Below are 18,057 nucleotides of genomic sequence, written 5' to 3'. Positions count from 1 at the left end.
AATTTAGTAAGCTTGAGCCTTTTTAGCGAAAAACCCCCTTGCTGTACTGTTTATGATGGCATGACAATTTAAATCCTTACGAAGCATGTTATATTTCATAATAGGCATATGTGCCCACTGAGTACCTTTGTACTCAGCCCTGCATATATTTCTAAATGTGCAGGTTGAGCAGTAGCCGATGGTGATGAAGTGACAAGCGGGATCTTCTTTTATCTCAATATTATATGTTTTGAAAAACTCTTGGGTACATGTCTTCATACATGTAATCAGAAACCTTATTCCTTCCGCTGCGTACTCAAAGAAGTCTTATGTTATTTTGGCAAGTCGGAGATATCCGAACTTACTAGTTTATTCAAGTCAATATGACGAAACCTCCGTTATATTATAAATATTCCTTTTGATAACAATGATTAAATACTATCCTTCCTTGTTTAATTATCCCCCTTTCTACCCCGCTTCTAATCTCCCTCCCTTAGTCACGGTTTCCCCGGCTTAATTATTCTTAATTAGGTCCGGTCGTGACATATATAGGGAGAGGTTCAAGAAAGAACCATAAATAAAAAAAGAACGGAGAACCATTTTCAGCCATTCGATTATCAAGATCTACGGTAGATGTATCATCTTGTTGGATGAATGCAGATCATGGGTTCGAATCCTGAAGGGAGCAATTTTTTTATTTTTTTGAGTGCATTAATTTTAACAGTGAATGCATTAATTTTTACAGTGGATGCATTAAATTTGATGGTTCTCACGTTCTCACAAATAATGTAGTTCTCTCTAGAACCACACTCTATATATATATATATATATATATATATATAATTGACATATTATAATGAGCACATGAATGCCCTCCTCCATTGTAGAATTAAAAAAAAAAAGTCTCAATTAAGTTTAATATCCAAAAACCTTCAAAATTAAGAAAAGAATAAACGTAATATTTTTTTGCGCAAGTGACATAATAGAAAAAAACAAAACCTTCAGTTTCAAAGATCAATCATTCCCAAATTCAGTTTGGTTGTATTTAATTTTTGAATATGTATTCATGTAATCAGCGGCATAAAAATATGAATCTCAATACCAATTCCTAACTTAAAAAAAAAAAAAAAAAATCCACCTATTTTATAATTTTTGTTTTGAAAATTCAATTTTGTTTACCAACTTTAATTTATCTCATATCATATATCCCCTGTATACTCAGTTCACAGCTCGGATAGCGCTTGTAGCGTACAATAGTCATTAAAAAAAACACATAAATATGATATTTTATACACAAATGAAGCTATAATGGATTATAGCGAAACACGAGATACTCAACGAGGAGTCGTAACTGAACATCGTAGAAGAAAATTTCGGAAAAAGAAAAAAGGAAAAAATAGTCTGTCTGTATATTAAAGTGGTGTAGACGATGCTATTTCAAATTATACTGCACGTATACAAAAGTTGAAACGGAGCAGGAATTTCTCGTGTGAATCCATCCCAAAACCAGCACCATAAATTTGGTCCTCACATCAGAACTCACAAAATCAATGCCAGCGCAGAATCGCGATGACTCCCGCCGCGGCCGCCGCCGCAAGCGCCCGCCTACTCGGTTTTCTGGTGGTGGTGCTCCGCCGCCTCCACCTCATCAAGAACATCAACATGCTCCGCCGCAACAACAAATTCAAGAAACCCCAGCAGGTATTTATTTTACGTGCACGCCAACATTTATTGATTTGAAAGAATTTCTATGTTTGCCTTTTATTTTATTTCTATTTTTAATTAGATTGATTTGATTCTGATTGATTTTATATTTATTTGTTTCAATTTTTTTGTCCCGCTTCAGTTATGGATTCCGACGACAGTGGCACTGACCCTGAAGAATTTGATGAGTAATGATTCAACTTCTTTTCTTGTTTAGTTCTGTTTTGGGGCGGCCGCGATGTATTCGAGAGCAGTCATATCTATCGTTTATTTGCACATGCGCACAATTGGGATAATCGAGGATAGCTATATCTATCGTTTATTTGGGCATGGGTAATCGAGGATGGCGATATGTATTGTTTATTTGCACATGCGCGTAATGGGGGTAATTGAGGATAGTAGTATCTATCGTTTATCTGTACATGCGCGTAATAGAGTAATCGGGGGTAGTAGTATCTATCGTTTATTAGCGCATGGGAGAGATATCTATCGTTTATTTGTACATGCGCGTAATGGGGGTAATTGAGGATAGTAGTATCTATCGTTTATCTGTACATGCGCGTAATAGAGTAATCGGGGGTAGTAGTATCTATCGTTTATTAGCGCATGGGAGAGATATCTATCGTTTATTTGCACATGCGCGTAATGGGGGTAATTGAGGATAGTAGTATCTATCGTTTATCTGTACATGCGCGTAATAGAGTAATCGGGGGTAGTAGTATCTATCGTTTATTAGCGCATGGGAGAGATATCTATCGTTTATTTGTACATGCGCGCAATAAAATAATTGAGGTAGCAATATCTATCATTTATTTGCACATGCGTGCAATTGGGGTAGTCATTTCTATCATTTATTTGCGCATGGATAATCGAGGGTAGTAATATCTATCGTTTATCTGAACATGCGCACAATAAGGATAATTGAGGGTAGCAATATCTATCGTTTATTGCAACATGCACTTGGAGATGCATAAATCAATGATATATAAATAAGCATTTCTTTTTCAATGATCCTTTACTACTTGCATCACATTGTGTTTAAATTTTTCGTTTAGATCTAATTAAGTAATATTTTGTGATAATTAACTTTGAATCTTCATTCTTTTATGCAGAGTTATTACGGTATCACTTTCTGAACTTCGCAGCAATGTGCAATGCCCAATTTGTTTAGGTACTTTTTGTTTGTGTTATACTACTTACATATATTGATGTTATTATCTCATTTCTTTGAATCTGAAATAAGATGACACGAGGTGCTAGGAAATTATTGGAGTAGTTGAATAAGGGGATATTTACTTTGAGCATTAGTCCTGATAGATAAAAATAGTAAAATTGAATCCTTGTTTTATTTAGATGGATTGAAAGAATGGGAAATTCAAAAACCCTTAATTATTTCTATCATTTAAGTTAACTTTGCATGATTCATATTCCATTAAAAGGTGAGATTGGAGAAATCCAACTCTTAAAGATAAAAATATTCAACCATCCAAAATAAACGCCCCATTAAAGGTTCAGTATGACTATAGCCGTTGGTAAACTTTTAAATTACCATAGACAAAAATGATTTATCAACTTGTGCATAAAAACAGGCATTGTGAAGAAAACAAGGACTGTGATGGGATGCTTACACCGCTTTTGCAGAGAATGCATAGACAAATCTATGAGGCTCGGGTACTTCATATATATATATGTGTGTGTGTGTGTGTGTTTTTCATGTCCGATTTAATGAATTGGTATATTGTTGTTAGGAACAAGGAATGCCCTGCTTGCCGTATGCACTGTCCAAGCCGTCGGTCTTTGCGAGATGATAACGTCTTCGATAGCTTTATTAGATCTGTATTTCCAGATGTGGAAAAGTATGAGCAAGAGGTCTCTTCTCTTCTAATCTCTCTTCTTGTCATTTGCTTTTGTTAGCTCTGTTGTCTTCATTTCATACTGAATTACTTGTTTAGGAACTGGTTCTGTATGAAGAGGAGAAGGCAGTTAATGAGCAGGTAAGAACACACTACATTATGCATATCAACATTTGATTATTATACTTACAGTTGTTGGCAGCTTCAAGCATCCATGAACGAATGCTTCCAACGACAAGCAGAAGCTAGCAGGGCGCGTAAGGGTAAGGCTTCAGCGTCAAGAATGGATCAAATGTGTAGGAAGAGCGGTTTGAGGTTGGAGTTTGGTGAATCGAGCAATGCACCAGCCGTCTTCAAAATCAAAGATGATGATGATCATCAGCCTATCTATGCAATCCCAACTCCCTGCATAGTTGGTGATGAACAAGATGCAGAGGCAGAGGCAGACACGGACTTGCCCGCCTGGGGTGGAGCCGGCTTCAGAAGCCAGGCTCGACGTGCTGCTGCTGCTGCCAAAGCCATACAAAGCAGCAGAGTGGAGACACTGGCACATCATCTCGCAGATGTGGAAAAGAATGATCATCAGGTATCATTTCAAGAATTCATCACTGGTGTTGGAATGTTGGAATATTAATTTTGAAAAAAAAAATACAATGTTTATGTTTGTGTTCAGTTTCAAGTAGATATGTACAATTTTCATAGTCTTGAATATTTGCAGCATGTTGTGACTACACACCTCCAAAATGATGAACTTATATGGGTCAAGGATTTCAACAACTCTGTGTTAGTTGATCTTGAGAGATTTGGCAACAAGCTCAAGCCGGAGCCGAAAGCAAAGGCTCAGGCTCAGGCTCAGGCTCCGCCACATATATCAGGTGTGTAAACTTGTGCGACCCACGCGTGTCCCATTATCAATTTTTTTAAGTGTTAACATCTCTAAATAACCATTTTACTTAACAATAGATTAATGTTAATCACAAAAATAAAAATATATTAATTTTAATCATTTTTATGTAGATCTACTATTTTACCCTTAATGACAATATAAACAAATAAATAAAATCAAAAAAATATACTAGTTGAAAATTTTGAAATAGAAGAGGTAGGCCGAGTGAAGGCGGCTGGGGATTTTGGGGTGTGGCGTCTGGCGTGTGGGTTGAAGTTTTGTAATTAAAGATTTAAATTTTTAAAATTTTAAATTATTAATAAATTCTAAAATAAAATAATAACAATGATATTTTGGTAAGAGTGTTTATAATTAATATATTTTTATTTTTGTGGCTATAATTAACTTTTTCTTAAGTAAAATGTGTATTTTAATATTTGCATCATTTTTTAATATATATATTTTTTCCCTGTTTTCTTCAAATTTAATCTCTACTTATTTAGTTTAATATAGCAATTATTCATTAGGGTTCATCAGTCCATTAGAATTTAAAATTATTATTTATATTTAATTTACAAATTGATTATTAGAGTTGATTATTCCATAATTAGGGATATCAATTTTTAAGCTTCAGCTTTTAATAATAATAATAATAATAATAATAATAATAATAATAATAATAATAATAATAATAATAATAATAATAATAATAATAATAATAATAATAATAATAATAATAAGGTTATTGGCGCCTAAATACACAAACTTTGGGTCCATTTTTATTTTTTCCACGAACTATGAAAGTTGTCAAAAAAATACACGAATTTTAACTTATTTTGTTTTTCTCACGAATTATCAAAAAATACACAAACTTTGGCTCATTTTTTTCCCACAAAATATATTTTTATATAAAAAAATTATCCAAATAATTAACTAGCTAGCTTAAATAATATAATTAATGATAGGTGACAATTATTCATAATTGTCATTCATTAATAATTGTCATCTATCATTAATTAAATTATTTAAGCTATCTAGTTAATTAATATAAAAGAATTATTTGGATCATTTTCTTATAACAATATATTTTGTGGTAAAAAAAACAAAATAAGTCAAAGTTCGTGTTTTTTTGACAATTCTCAAAATTTGTGAGAACAAATATAAAATGAGTCAAAGTTCGTATATTATTTGATAATTTTTAAAGTTCGTGTATTCTTTGACAATTTTCAAAGGTCGTGTATTTTTTATTATCAGTATCACAATGAATATTATAGAAGTGATTAAATTACTAATGAGATACGGTGGAATGTAAAAAACTCTGACGCTGAGATTCGGTTCCAATTTTGAATTGATCCAATTGTTTTGGTATCGATGATTATTCGATTAAATCTGCAGGGTCTGTTTGGAATCTCATACTGAAGGGAGAGAGATTGATGGATGCAATGAAAAATTGAATGAGCTCGTAAAAGATGACTACTAATTTGCATTACAATGTTTTTCTGTTATTTGTTTTTTGAAGCGTTAGGCACTACATATGTGAAGTTGCTTGTAGTCTTCAGAAATACCCTTTTCAGCTTTTTATATATATATATTAGTGTACCTCCCGCGCATAGCACGACGAATATAATTTTAGACTCGCGTAATATTGAATTGGATGTTTGATTACAGAAAATTTATGAAAAAGTGAAGAAAATCGAGCTAAGAGCTAAGAACAAATAAATTGAGTGTCCAAAAAATATGAAAAAGAAGACAACATTTGTTTATTTGATTTCCTCTTATGAAAGGACTTATCTGCATTTAATCTTAATAATTTTATACCAGATTTATTATTTGCAAAGTGATCTAATGTAATACCCCGTTTCCTCGAGCTAAGTTTATAATAATTTTTGAGCTTAGAATTTAGATGATTCACGCCGGATTGAGAAAAAAAAAAGAATTTATTTTAATTCCAACAACAATGATTTACAAAAGCATTTGTAAATTTAGTAATTAAATTTATATGCTTAGCATATTTATTTAATTAAACATTCAAGCATTTATGTGTTTTGAGTTTTATTTATTTTTCTTTTGGGCCTTATGTTTATTTACCTTTGGTTGATAAATGAGAGCCCAAACCAATCTTGACAAAGCCCAACCCATCTTGATTCCTAGATATTTTTCTCCATCTCCACCGCCTCACTATTCCCCCTCTTCAAATATATCTCATCCGCTGCTCTCTCTCTCTCATTTCACTCACTTCATCTCTCTCTTTCCAATACCGAAGAGAACTCCAAGAACAACAGCAACCATAGCTCTCGATTCACCCAGCATCCAGCAATTTCAAACCAAGGTTTCATCTATGAACTCCATCGCCCTTTGTTCATGTTTTTGTGTGTTTATATGTTTTGGCATCATAACTGTTAAATGAATAAGGATAAAGGTAGAGTCTTGATTTAAGTTACTGAAAATCGATCTTTGAGTGTGTTGTTTTGTGGAGTTTTGGGTGGTTCAGTCGAGTTTTGGATGTGAGTTGAGGGTGGCGGCCGTAGCTCGCTGCGGTCGCCGGAAACAGAGGGAGGTGACGGTGCTTCACCGTTGCCAAGAAGGTGATCGGCATGAACTGACTTGGTGGGTTGAGAAAGAAGGAGTCGTGAGCTGTACTGAATTTGGGAGAGAAGAGCAAGGAGATGAGTGCAGAGCAGAGTAGACAAGAGAGAGAGCTCGGGGGCAGAGCAGAGCTGAAAGCCAGAGCTGGAAAGGGCAGAGCAGAGCTGAAAGCCAGAGCTGGAAAGGCCAGAGCTGTAAAGAGCAAGGCATAGCTGAAAGCCAGAGCTGGAAAGGCCAGAGCTGGAAAGGGCAGAGCAGAGTTGGAAGTCAGAGCTGGAGGCCAGAGCTGAAATACCAGAGCTGGAGGCCAGAGCTGAAATACCAGAGCTGAAGCCAGAGCTGGGAGGCCAGAGCTGAACGCCAGAGCTGAAGGCCAGAGCTGAAAGACAGAGCTGAAGGCCAGAGCTGAAGGCCAGAGCTGAAAGATAGAGCTGAACGCCAGAGCTCGAGGCCAGAGCTGGCAAGCCTAGAGCTGGTAGAGACCAGAGCTGGTTAACGTAACAGAGCAGAACGAACTAGAATTTTGTGTTTTTTTTAAACACTTCTTATATGCTTAAGTATGAAATGAGCCATGCATTGCATCATGTTTTAATTGGTTTTATTTATAATTCCAATTACAAAAGAAGGATGAGTAAGAATATTGTTGGTGTTCTTAACTCAAGAGAAATGTTTTCAATTATTTTTTCTATAAATTTTGAAAACCCGGCTAAGTGAATCATAGAATGTTAAGTACTTTACCGTGACTTGAGTTTAGATTTAAGAGACCTATTAAGAATAGATTTCTTGTAGATTTTGAACGTCAGGAGGATTAGCACTGCTATTCTGATTCAGAGATAAAGTTTAAACGACAGGCTTTGCCTAAACAGGTGGGCTTATTTTTCCAAATGTATGATTTAGCTATTGAGCTTAAATGTTCGTGAAATATAAACTGTTTATCCAATAAAATGTTTATGTGCACTCTGCTCTGTTTAATGCTCGCCACAACGAATCAATTGAGGTTCTCTTATAGCCTAACACGTTATTTGAGAATTATGTACACCGTTAGCTGACTCGGTGGGTTGATCTCCATTCGGGCACTAACTAAGAGGCGTTATAAGGGTGCTTGCTGGATGTGTTCCGAAGCATGTAATGAAAGGGCCTGCCTGGGTAGCGTCCCGAGGTCAAAAGTAAACTTGTCTGGGTTACGCCCTCAGTTCAAGTAAATGGGAGGAATGGATCCGTCGGTGGCTAAAAGGTCCGGGATCACAGCGAGTAACAGAAATGAGTGTGACATCTGCGCGCAATATTAAGTATATATATATATATATATATATATATATATATATATATATGTAATGAAATGTTTTAACATGCTTAGAAGTTCTTTCACTTTAAAAACCTTCTAAGTCATGTCTAGTATGATTGGATAAACTGTTCTTCAGATTATTGAAATGTTTCAAAAGTTGCAGCCCACTAAGTACATTAGTACTTAGCCCAAAAATACTTTCAAATGTTTGTCAGGTTAGTGGCTGGTGCTGACGGGGCGAGCTGAGGCTAGGGTTCAACTCCGTATTTTGTCCTCCGCTGTTACACTAGCTCTTTTATCGTTTGTTTCTCTATACATAAGACATTTATGTAAATCCTGAATTATGTTTCTTATCGAGCTTAGACTCTCAACTTCTATATATATTTTGTTGAGCCGAGACTATTATTTCACAAGTATTTCATTCTAAATGTTGGTTATCAGAAGCATGACACTAAACTTGTGATCCAAAGGGGACTAGCCCGACTTGTTATTTTATTCGGGTTTTAACAAGGTTGTTCCTTGTTTATTTCTATGAATTAGTTGCACCTCGATTATAGTTTATTCATTCAAGAATTGGGGTGTGACATCTAATATTTTAATACAACTTAAGTAATTCATATAAAAAAATATAACATGTGTCTATATATAGGTATAATATCACTTATATAGGAGTTTATATAATTATACAAATTAAATCAGATTTATCATATAAAATGTAACAGCCCGGCTCCAGAGTTGATGGCTGTCCCCACAGACCAACACAAGTCTTTTCTAGCGTGTTTTGTCCTCACTCGCACGCTCCCCGAGAAACTTCTCAGGGGGTCACCCATCCTAAAATTGCTCCAAGTCAAGCACGCTTAATATTAGAGTTTCTTCCATGTGGGCACCAGAAAAGAAGATGCATCTTGTTGATATGAGTAGCACCTATCAAATCATTTAAGCTCTCCTCGAATATGCAGTCTCATACCTGCATATTCTCAGAATCCCTCTCGTTCGAATGTGTTCCGGTTCATCCCTGCGCCCCTCCGCTTGGAAGTCTTAATCAGAGCCGCTCCTTGTCCGTGCCTCTTTGCACCGGCAATCACTCCGCACTTCGTCCCCGCGCGTCACATAAAATAAGTTGTCTATGAATTCGCTATGTAAATTATGAATTTGCTGTGAAAATTCTTAATTAAACTCAACCTACGAGATTCAAACTCTAGACCAAAAATTTATTCAATTAAACTATAATTCCATCAAAGATCTTCACAATTTAAGGGATAAAAGTTATTATTAAGCATATTGGTTCCTGACAGACCATATCTCAACACATTATTTTTAAAATATTAATAGACACATAAAGATATCCAAACTTAATTTAATACTTATAAAAGATAATTGTACAAATACAAAAAAAATACATACATTAATAGAAATAAAAAAAAAGCTATCATATTTAAAAAGCAACAATAATTTTGAACAAATTCAAACATGTATGATTTTATTTTATCTCTTATAATTTTTTATTCAATACAAGTTAGATATTTAATCATGAATTCAATTTTCACCCATTTGATGATGAAATAAATATTGAAAATTAAAATCAAAATTACGAAAATAATAATAATTGATAGCATGTCTTTTTAAAAAAAAATGTTGTAAATGATTTACAAATAATCATCTTTATTTCATTAGTAACTATTTTACCAATAAAGTACATGACTTAGAGGGTGTTTGGCTGAGCTTATAAGAGCTTATAAGCTCCTTCAAAGTGTTTGGCAAAATAAGCTCCTAAACAGCTTATAAGCTCTAAAAATAAGCTCCAAGAGCTTATAAGCTCCCCAAAAAATAAGTTCATCTACCTCAACTTATTTTTTTATAATCTCATATGCAACAATCTTTTTACAAATATTTTTCAACTATAATTTATTATTTTCATCATATATCATTCAACTTTATTTTTCTTCGATTTTGTCTCTCTAAAAAAATATTTTCTCTCTCTAGCAAAAAAAATATCTCTCTAGCTTATAAGCTCAATTATCCAAACACTTTGACAACTTATAAGCTCTTAAAAATTACATCTTATAAGCTCCAAGAGCTTATAAGCTCTTTGAAATAAGCTTAGCCAAACACCCTCTTATTCATTTCAAATTTATTATTTATAATTTTCACATTAAATTAAAGTTAATTTGTCATGATCTTTAATTTAACATCCATGTTGAATATTTTTCCATGAATCGAAGATGAAGGTATTTTTTAAAATATCAAATAGAAAAAAGAGAAGAGAAAATGGAGAGAAAATTTAGTGGAAAACAGTGAACATTTTTTTTTCATATATTATATAGATAAGATTTGTGCTGTTTGTTGAATAAGAATTGTTTTAAATACTTGTGTATAATTGTACTTCAAATTTGTAGTTAATATCGTGTTTGTTCATATATAGTTTAATTAAGTATTTATTATTTAATAATTCAATAATAGTATTCAATTAGTTCAATTTATTTAAAGATATAACAATTGGCTGCACTTTTTGTTTAGGATATTCACTGCACTTTAAAAGTTCAATTATTTCATATTGATCTTAATTGCAATTATTTAATATTTTTCTTTTGGAAGAGTCGATTAAAAATATTTTGAGTATTAAATTTGTTGGTTTGTTTGGAAGTTACGATTTTGTAGGAGCATAGGAAATTAGCATGCGGCGTTAATTCTCACATTGATTTATAATTTTTAACTCAAATTCCAATTATATCCTTCCAATTGAATTAAATTACATTTACTTTGCTTTTTATATATATAAAGATTTTAAATATTTTTTCTCGTGCGTGTTTTAGACTCGTGTATGTGTGTGAAATTTCTTTAGTACATTCAAATGTGAGATCTTGACTCATCTGAAATTTCTTTAATAGATTCAAATGTGAGATCTTGACTCATCCGACATACATTCGACTTGTCAGATAAATTTCTTTTAAACGGTGATAAAAACATCTACATCGGTCGCTTCATAGGCCTGACTCAAGTCAGCCCTTGCGATGAGCCGGCCGATGCAGCCTCCTTCGACTCAAACTGCGGTTCATATGGATAAGCCTGGTTTATTCGCCCTTTTTCTCTCATTGCATGTATTAAACGCGCTATTATAAAAGAAATAATTTTTTGAATTTTAACAGCTACGCGAATTTGAATTTTTTTTTCCTTTTTTTCCAACGGTCATCAACTTTAATTAATATAATTTTTTTTCTTTACCCAATGACTATTTGTCTATTTTACATTTTTTTTAAATTTCTTCTCCTATAAATACCTCCTCCCTCCTATCTTCAAATTCAATATTCAATCTCTCTTCTATCTCCAATCTCTCATCTATTTCATCTTTCAAATTCAAATGGATCTCAACAACCCAAATACTCTACATTATTTTTTGCTTCATTGGACCGTTGATCTTTTCGGTGAATACCACCATCCCGACCTATCGGCGGTCAATTTAGGCGACGCGACCGAAAGGGCGGGCGAAGGCAGCGAAGGGGAACGCAAAGGGTATGGCGTCGCAAAGCTTGAAGGCTCCACCCCCGATGTGTCGAATTCATGGACTCGACGCGCACCACCCTCGACAAAATTGACGAGGAATAGTAGATGAAGAATCGTCTGAAGATGGAGATCCACGACAACTGTTCATGGATACGTCGAACATGACACCCGAGCAACTCGAATTCCATCGAGAATGGGTCGCGGCGATTCTTGTGAAGCATAGGGGTGAAAAATAATTTAGTTTTAAATTTATGTAATTTTTAATTTGTCTTTTAATTTATGCATTTTTAATTTAATGTAATTTAAATTTTTAGTATTTTAAATTAATGAACTTTTAATTTTTAAAATTTATGTTATTAAATTTGTCATTTAAATTGGTATCATTTAAAATAAATGAAAAAGGCAAAAATCAACATTAATGGATATGGACCAACAGAATGAGCGAGACCAATGCAAGGCATTTGCTCATAAGTGGTCACGAATATGGATTAGTTAACAATTGACTCAACAGATGTGGATACTCTAATAGATAAGTTTATATTCCAAATCACACAAAACAGACGATAAATTTCCAACTAATATTCTATCAATGAAAATATAATTAAAGACTCTCTCTTTAATTAAAATATTATTGGTTGGCTTAACTTCATGTATAACCAAAAAAATAAAAGGTTATAAGTTTTCTATCCATAAAACTATAAATTTTATAGCCATTTTGTTATAATTTTACATCAATATTCCTAACAGTCCCACATATTTTTTTAACTTATTCAAAAGATCCTTATCTATTGAAAATAAATTGAAAAATACTCCTCTTTTCTCACAAAGATATTGGCACTTTCAAAAAATTGGTTGTTAGAGTCAATGTTGACTCCGACAATGTTGGGACCAATGTTGATAACATCCGTGTTGTCAATATTGGGTGAAATGTTGATAACATTCATGATGTCAACATTTGTGGGTTTCATCCAACATTTCGGAGACTGCCTTGACTCCATACTTTGACTCTCAATTGGTAATTGTATATATTTAATCTTTACCTTCCTTTTATATTTTATTATTCTTTGGTTGTGGAATAAAGGTTTTATGCTTGTTGATCACATTTTCAATAAGTGGAAAGGGGTTATTCATAGTCCAAAGTAGTGGGGTGTTAGTTCCTACTTTTAAGGAGCCATGATCTTTCAACCAACATTCCAGACTGGTCGACTAGCAGTTTTTGAAGATGGATTGCAACGGTTATGAGAAGGTTCTGGAAGTGAGAAGTGGATGAAACCAACCACGACATGAAGGCCTATAAAAGCAGCAAGAAGCTTCAATCTTTCTTACGTTTTGGAAGTGCAAAATTAAAGACCTAACATTCACTCACAACCAACTCGTCATTTTCCTGTTGCAAACGTGACACCGATTCTTCAAGGATTGCTTTGACGAAGGAGACTTAGGCAGATATTCTGTAAAGTCTATCTTTGTATCGACGAGAAGTCGAGAGCAAGAATTAAGTGCAAGGCCATTGGAGCGTAGCAGGTGTTCGCGATTTTATTTGACACGCCGCAAGTGTACGAATGTAATTATGTATAGCAGTAACAAGATCGAATCCACAGAGACTGAATTAACCAATTCCTATCCTAAATTATTCTACTCTATCTGAACAAACGAAGTTTAGAGTTTTGGTTCTGAAAACAAATTAAATAAATAAACATTAGGAAGAAAATAAATCAAACTATGAAAATGCGGAGTAACAGATAAGAGAAGATTTCCCAAGGTAAAGGTTTCAACGATTTCTCCTAACTAGCATGTTCAATTCAATTAATAAGATGATTCCTAAGACAATCTCTAAGCTAGTTCACACCACTCCCGTAGCATACAAACCGTTGATTACATGCAAGGTTATCATCCCTGGATCACACTTCTAACAAATGGAAAAGTTACCAATTGAAATGCTAAATAAATTGATATGATATAATTTGAATATCACACCAATTTTCTCAAGCCTTAGACGAGATGATTCTCAGAACTTAGTTATAGTCTTTCAAACTTCAAACAAGATGATTCTCATGAATCAGTTTTATTATTTCAAACTCCAAACGAAAAGATGCTTGAAACTCAGTTATGATATTTTAAGCTCTAAATAAGATAATGCACAAATGGTGATTTTTTAAGCTCTATACAAGATGATGTTTAGAAGTTAGTTATAATCTCACAAGTTTCAGATTATATAATTTCACAAGTCAGCCCTGGTCTTTCAAGCTCATAATGAAAATGATATTTAGAAGTGAATTATGATATTTAAAGCATCAGATAGTGATGTTCAAACGATTGACGCATTAAGTCAGGCATAGTATTTTAGGGTCTAGACGAGATAATGCTCAAAATTCAGATATCGTCTTTCGAGTTCTTGATGATCATGGGATGAGATGATGCTTAGATGAAAAATGAGATCTTAAATTAATTCTTATCCATCAATATATTAAAAATGTACAAAATTTATATAAATGGGTATTTTTACTATTCTAACAAAAAGTTAACATTTAATTGACGAATATAATTAAGATTAGTACAATGTAAATTCTATTACATCAAAAAAAATTAATTAAAAATTAATTATATTATACAAAAATAATATAAATAATTTAAATTATAATTTAAAATCCCGTCGAATTTCGAACTTAAACATTAAACAATGTAAAATGAAGATATGATTAAAGCCATCCAAAATTAAAAAAGATTCGGTCAAACCCAAACACTAATAAACGGTTACATAAAAACATAATTTACCTAATTAACCTTTTCGAAACTATAGTGATTAAAAATCAGATTACATATGAACCGTAGGATTATTAAGATCTAAGAGTTAACATTTATTATCTCTTCTCAAAAAAGATGTCATTCTCTATGGATTCATTCTCTCTCTCTCTCTCTATATATATATATATATATATATATATATAGAGAGAGAGAGAGAGAGAGAATGAATCCATAGAGAATGACATCTTTTTTGAGAAGAGATAATAAATGTTAACTCTTAATAAATGTTAACTCTCTCTCTCTCTCTCTATATATATATATATAGGGGCGCGCTCCAGTGAAACCCCATAATTTTCGTGAAACACTAGGACAATGAATAAGACATATAATACTAATGAACAAAACGTATATCTAATGAACAAGATGTATATACTGATGAAAAATAAAATTTTAAAAATTCGTAATGAATAAGACATATATACTGATGAACAGGGCCGTATATACTGATGAATAACAAAATTTAAAATATTCTGCTCCCTCCAAGATTCGAACACTGTGAAAAAAAATCGCCCTCCAGATACAATATCAGCCATAGGATTGATAAAATAAACGCACCAGATCGTGCCCTAGATCTCACTAAAATTGGGGGGTCTCATTGGAGCGGCCCCCTATATATATATATATATATATATATATAGACTGAAGAATGAATCATTTAGCCGTTGGACAGAGTCTTCTTCAAATTTTGATACGTTGTTCTCTTTGAATACTTCCCTTGCTATTATAGCAAGGAGTGACTGAGTTGAAAGATTTGCACATTCGTATTTGATGTTGACGTCTATCAGTCATCCTTGTAATTTTTTCTGAAAAATGAAATTCACGTTTAATGCATATTCAGATGTATTTATGTCACACCCCAATTCTGGAAGGAACAAACTATAATCGAGGTGCAACTAATTCATAGAAATAAACAAGGAACAACCTTGTTAAAACCCGAATAAAATAACAAGTCGGGCTAGTCCCCTTTGGATCACAAATTTAGTGTTATGCTTCTGATAACCAACATTTAGAATGAAATACTTGTGAAATAATAGTCTCGGCTCAACAAAATATATAGAAGTTGAGAGTCTAAGCTTGATAAGAAACATAATTCAGAATTTACATAAAGGTCTTATGTTAGAGAAACAAAAGACAAAAGAGCTAGTGCAACATCGGAAGACAAAATACGGAGTTGAACCCTATCCTCAACTCTGCTCTGCGCATCAGCTCTGCTCTGCGCACCAGCTCTGCTCTGCTCTCATCTCCCTGCTCTGCACTCATCTCCTTGCTCTGCTCTTCACCCCCAACCTCTTAACACCTCACGACTCTCTTTCTCAGCTCACCAGTACAGTTCGTGCCGATCACCTCCTTGGAAACGGCGAAGCGCCGTCACCTCCCTCTGTTTCCGGCAACCGTAGCAAGCCACGGCCGCCACCCTCACTCTCCTCTACTCTCGACTTATCCGCCCACACAGCCAACTCCACAAAACAACACGCTCAAAGCTCGATTTACAGCAACATAAGAATCAAGATTTCACCTTTATCTATTCTTAACAGTTATGCAGCAAAATATAGACATATAAACACACACAAACATGAACATGAATTTAGATTCTTGGACGAAAAGTGAAGTAAAGAAGCAGGGGAGTTAGATTTGCTGGGTGAATCGTTGGCTGCTGTTCTTGGAGTTCAGCGTTTGAAACTCAGTCCGGGAGGAAACGAGAGAGAAGTGAGTGAATGAGAAGAGAAAGATCGGAGTGCAGCGAAGGAGATATATATATATATATACATTGAAGAGGGAGAGAACAGTGAGGCGGTGGTGGTGGACGAAAATATCAAGGAAAGAGGTGGGTTGGGCTTTGATGGAAGATGATGGGTTGGGTTTCATTTATGCATACTATTATTTAAAAGCTTGAGGTCCAAATAAAATTAAAGCCCACTCATAAAATGCTTGAATGCTTAATTAAATAAATATGCAATGCATATAAATTTAATTACTAAATTTACAAATGCTTTTGTAAATCATTTTTGTTGAAATTAAAAATAAATTCTTTTTCTCAATCCGGCGTGAATCATCTTAAATCTAAGTTCAAAAATAATTCTAAACTTAATATTAATGGGCGGGGTATTACAATTTAATGTTCGGAAGAGCATACGGTTTAGGGGCTGACTTTGCTTTGAGTCTATTAACCAAAGGGTTGACGTGACATTAGTGAATTTGAGCATAGGTCAACATCTTGTCCTTTAGTCAGTCTGGTAGGTTAAATTGACGCTTCCATCAGCTTAGCATTGAGTGCAGCAAAGTCCTCGTGCTCTGTAGCCTTGCACGAACATCGATCAGCTCAGCCAAATTGCTGATCCTTCAGGTTGGGATTTTCTCATCAGCCTAGCACTCTAGCTGGGTCTAGCAGCCTTCGACTTATTTAGTAAACTTCATTAGCTTAGAATACTTGTGATATTCATAAGCTATGTTTTGGTTATCATCAAGGTTTTATCATTGCGTTTTGGTATTTCATCAAAATATAGAATTTTTTCAACAATTTTTCCTTTTTTTATGATGCCGAAATATGAACTCAAATCTTGTACAGGCTGAAATCTGATTCCAGAAGTTGAGATTAGCAACCTGTTTGTTAGTTTGAAAACAAGGGTTTAATGTAGTTTGCACAAAGAACAGAGCATATAGCTGCAAGAAGTATAGATTCAACATAAAGGTTTATTGATAAATAAGAAGATCAATATATATTCATTTCAGAATTATGCAAGTTTTAAAAAATTAATTGAGTATTTGTGAATAGAATAAGAGCGTTACATTATGTGTGGTATACTTGAATATGTATTTTGAGGATGGAAAAAAAATGTGAACACGTGTTTCAGATACGAAAAGAGTACTATTTAAAGCCGCGTCTTGAATTGAGTTGTAAAATCTCGAGTTTGTACACATATAGTGGAAGTTGGCCGGCATCTGGCCTTTGTTTCGATCAAAGTCATTTTCATGAAAGTCCATCTAGCTTGACAAACACAAGCAAATACAGAAAATAATAATAATAATAATAATAATAATAATAATAATAATAATAATAATAATTAAAAAAAAAAGAGGCGAGTGGGAAAACTCGGAAATTTAGGTTAGATATTCAATAAAGGGAAAATTATAATCTAACACCTGAAAAAAAATAACAAAAATATCACAAGTTCTATATAATTATAACAAAAATTCTAAATATTATTGACATTTTAATAAAAATAATTTGAATTATACATAATGTATACTATCTTATTAAATTAATTTTTATTAAAAAGAGAAAGAGAAAAAACGAACCAAGAACCCTTGAGTGCACAAACAACAAACTAAGGGCCGAGCCTCATTAAAACCCTTTTTAAGGCAAACCTGGTCGGAAAATCCTTAAAAGGGAAAAAGAGTACTCGTCTAAACAAGGAGCTGTGTGGGAACGGAAGTGAGACAACTTCAGAGATTCCGGCCGA

The 18,057-nt window shown here is 33.6% G+C and overlaps 1 protein-coding gene across 1 annotated transcript; it reads left to right on the top strand.

The window, feature by feature from the left end:
- The first annotated feature begins 1,302 nt into the window (after positions 1–1,302).
- Positions 1,303–6,021, top strand: LOC131012317 (putative E3 ubiquitin-protein ligase RING1a). Its single transcript, XM_057940258.1, has 9 exons — positions 1,303–1,680; positions 1,826–1,871; positions 2,796–2,854; positions 3,273–3,354; positions 3,432–3,552; positions 3,636–3,677; positions 3,739–4,122; positions 4,255–4,411; positions 5,818–6,021. Exons 1-9 carry the CDS (start codon positions 1,530–1,532, stop codon positions 5,874–5,876), a joined length of 1,101 nt encoding a protein of 366 aa, XP_057796241.1. The 5' UTR covers positions 1,303–1,529; the 3' UTR covers positions 5,877–6,021.
- The last annotated feature ends 12,036 nt before the right edge of the window (positions 6,022–18,057 follow it).

The sequence above is a fragment of the Salvia miltiorrhiza genome, chromosome 2, assembly GCF_028751815.1.
Source record: "Salvia miltiorrhiza cultivar Shanhuang (shh) chromosome 2, IMPLAD_Smil_shh, whole genome shotgun sequence".
Classification (NCBI taxonomy): Eukaryota; Viridiplantae; Streptophyta; class Magnoliopsida; order Lamiales; family Lamiaceae; genus Salvia; species Salvia miltiorrhiza.
This window is presented reverse-complemented; position numbering and strand designations above follow the sequence as displayed.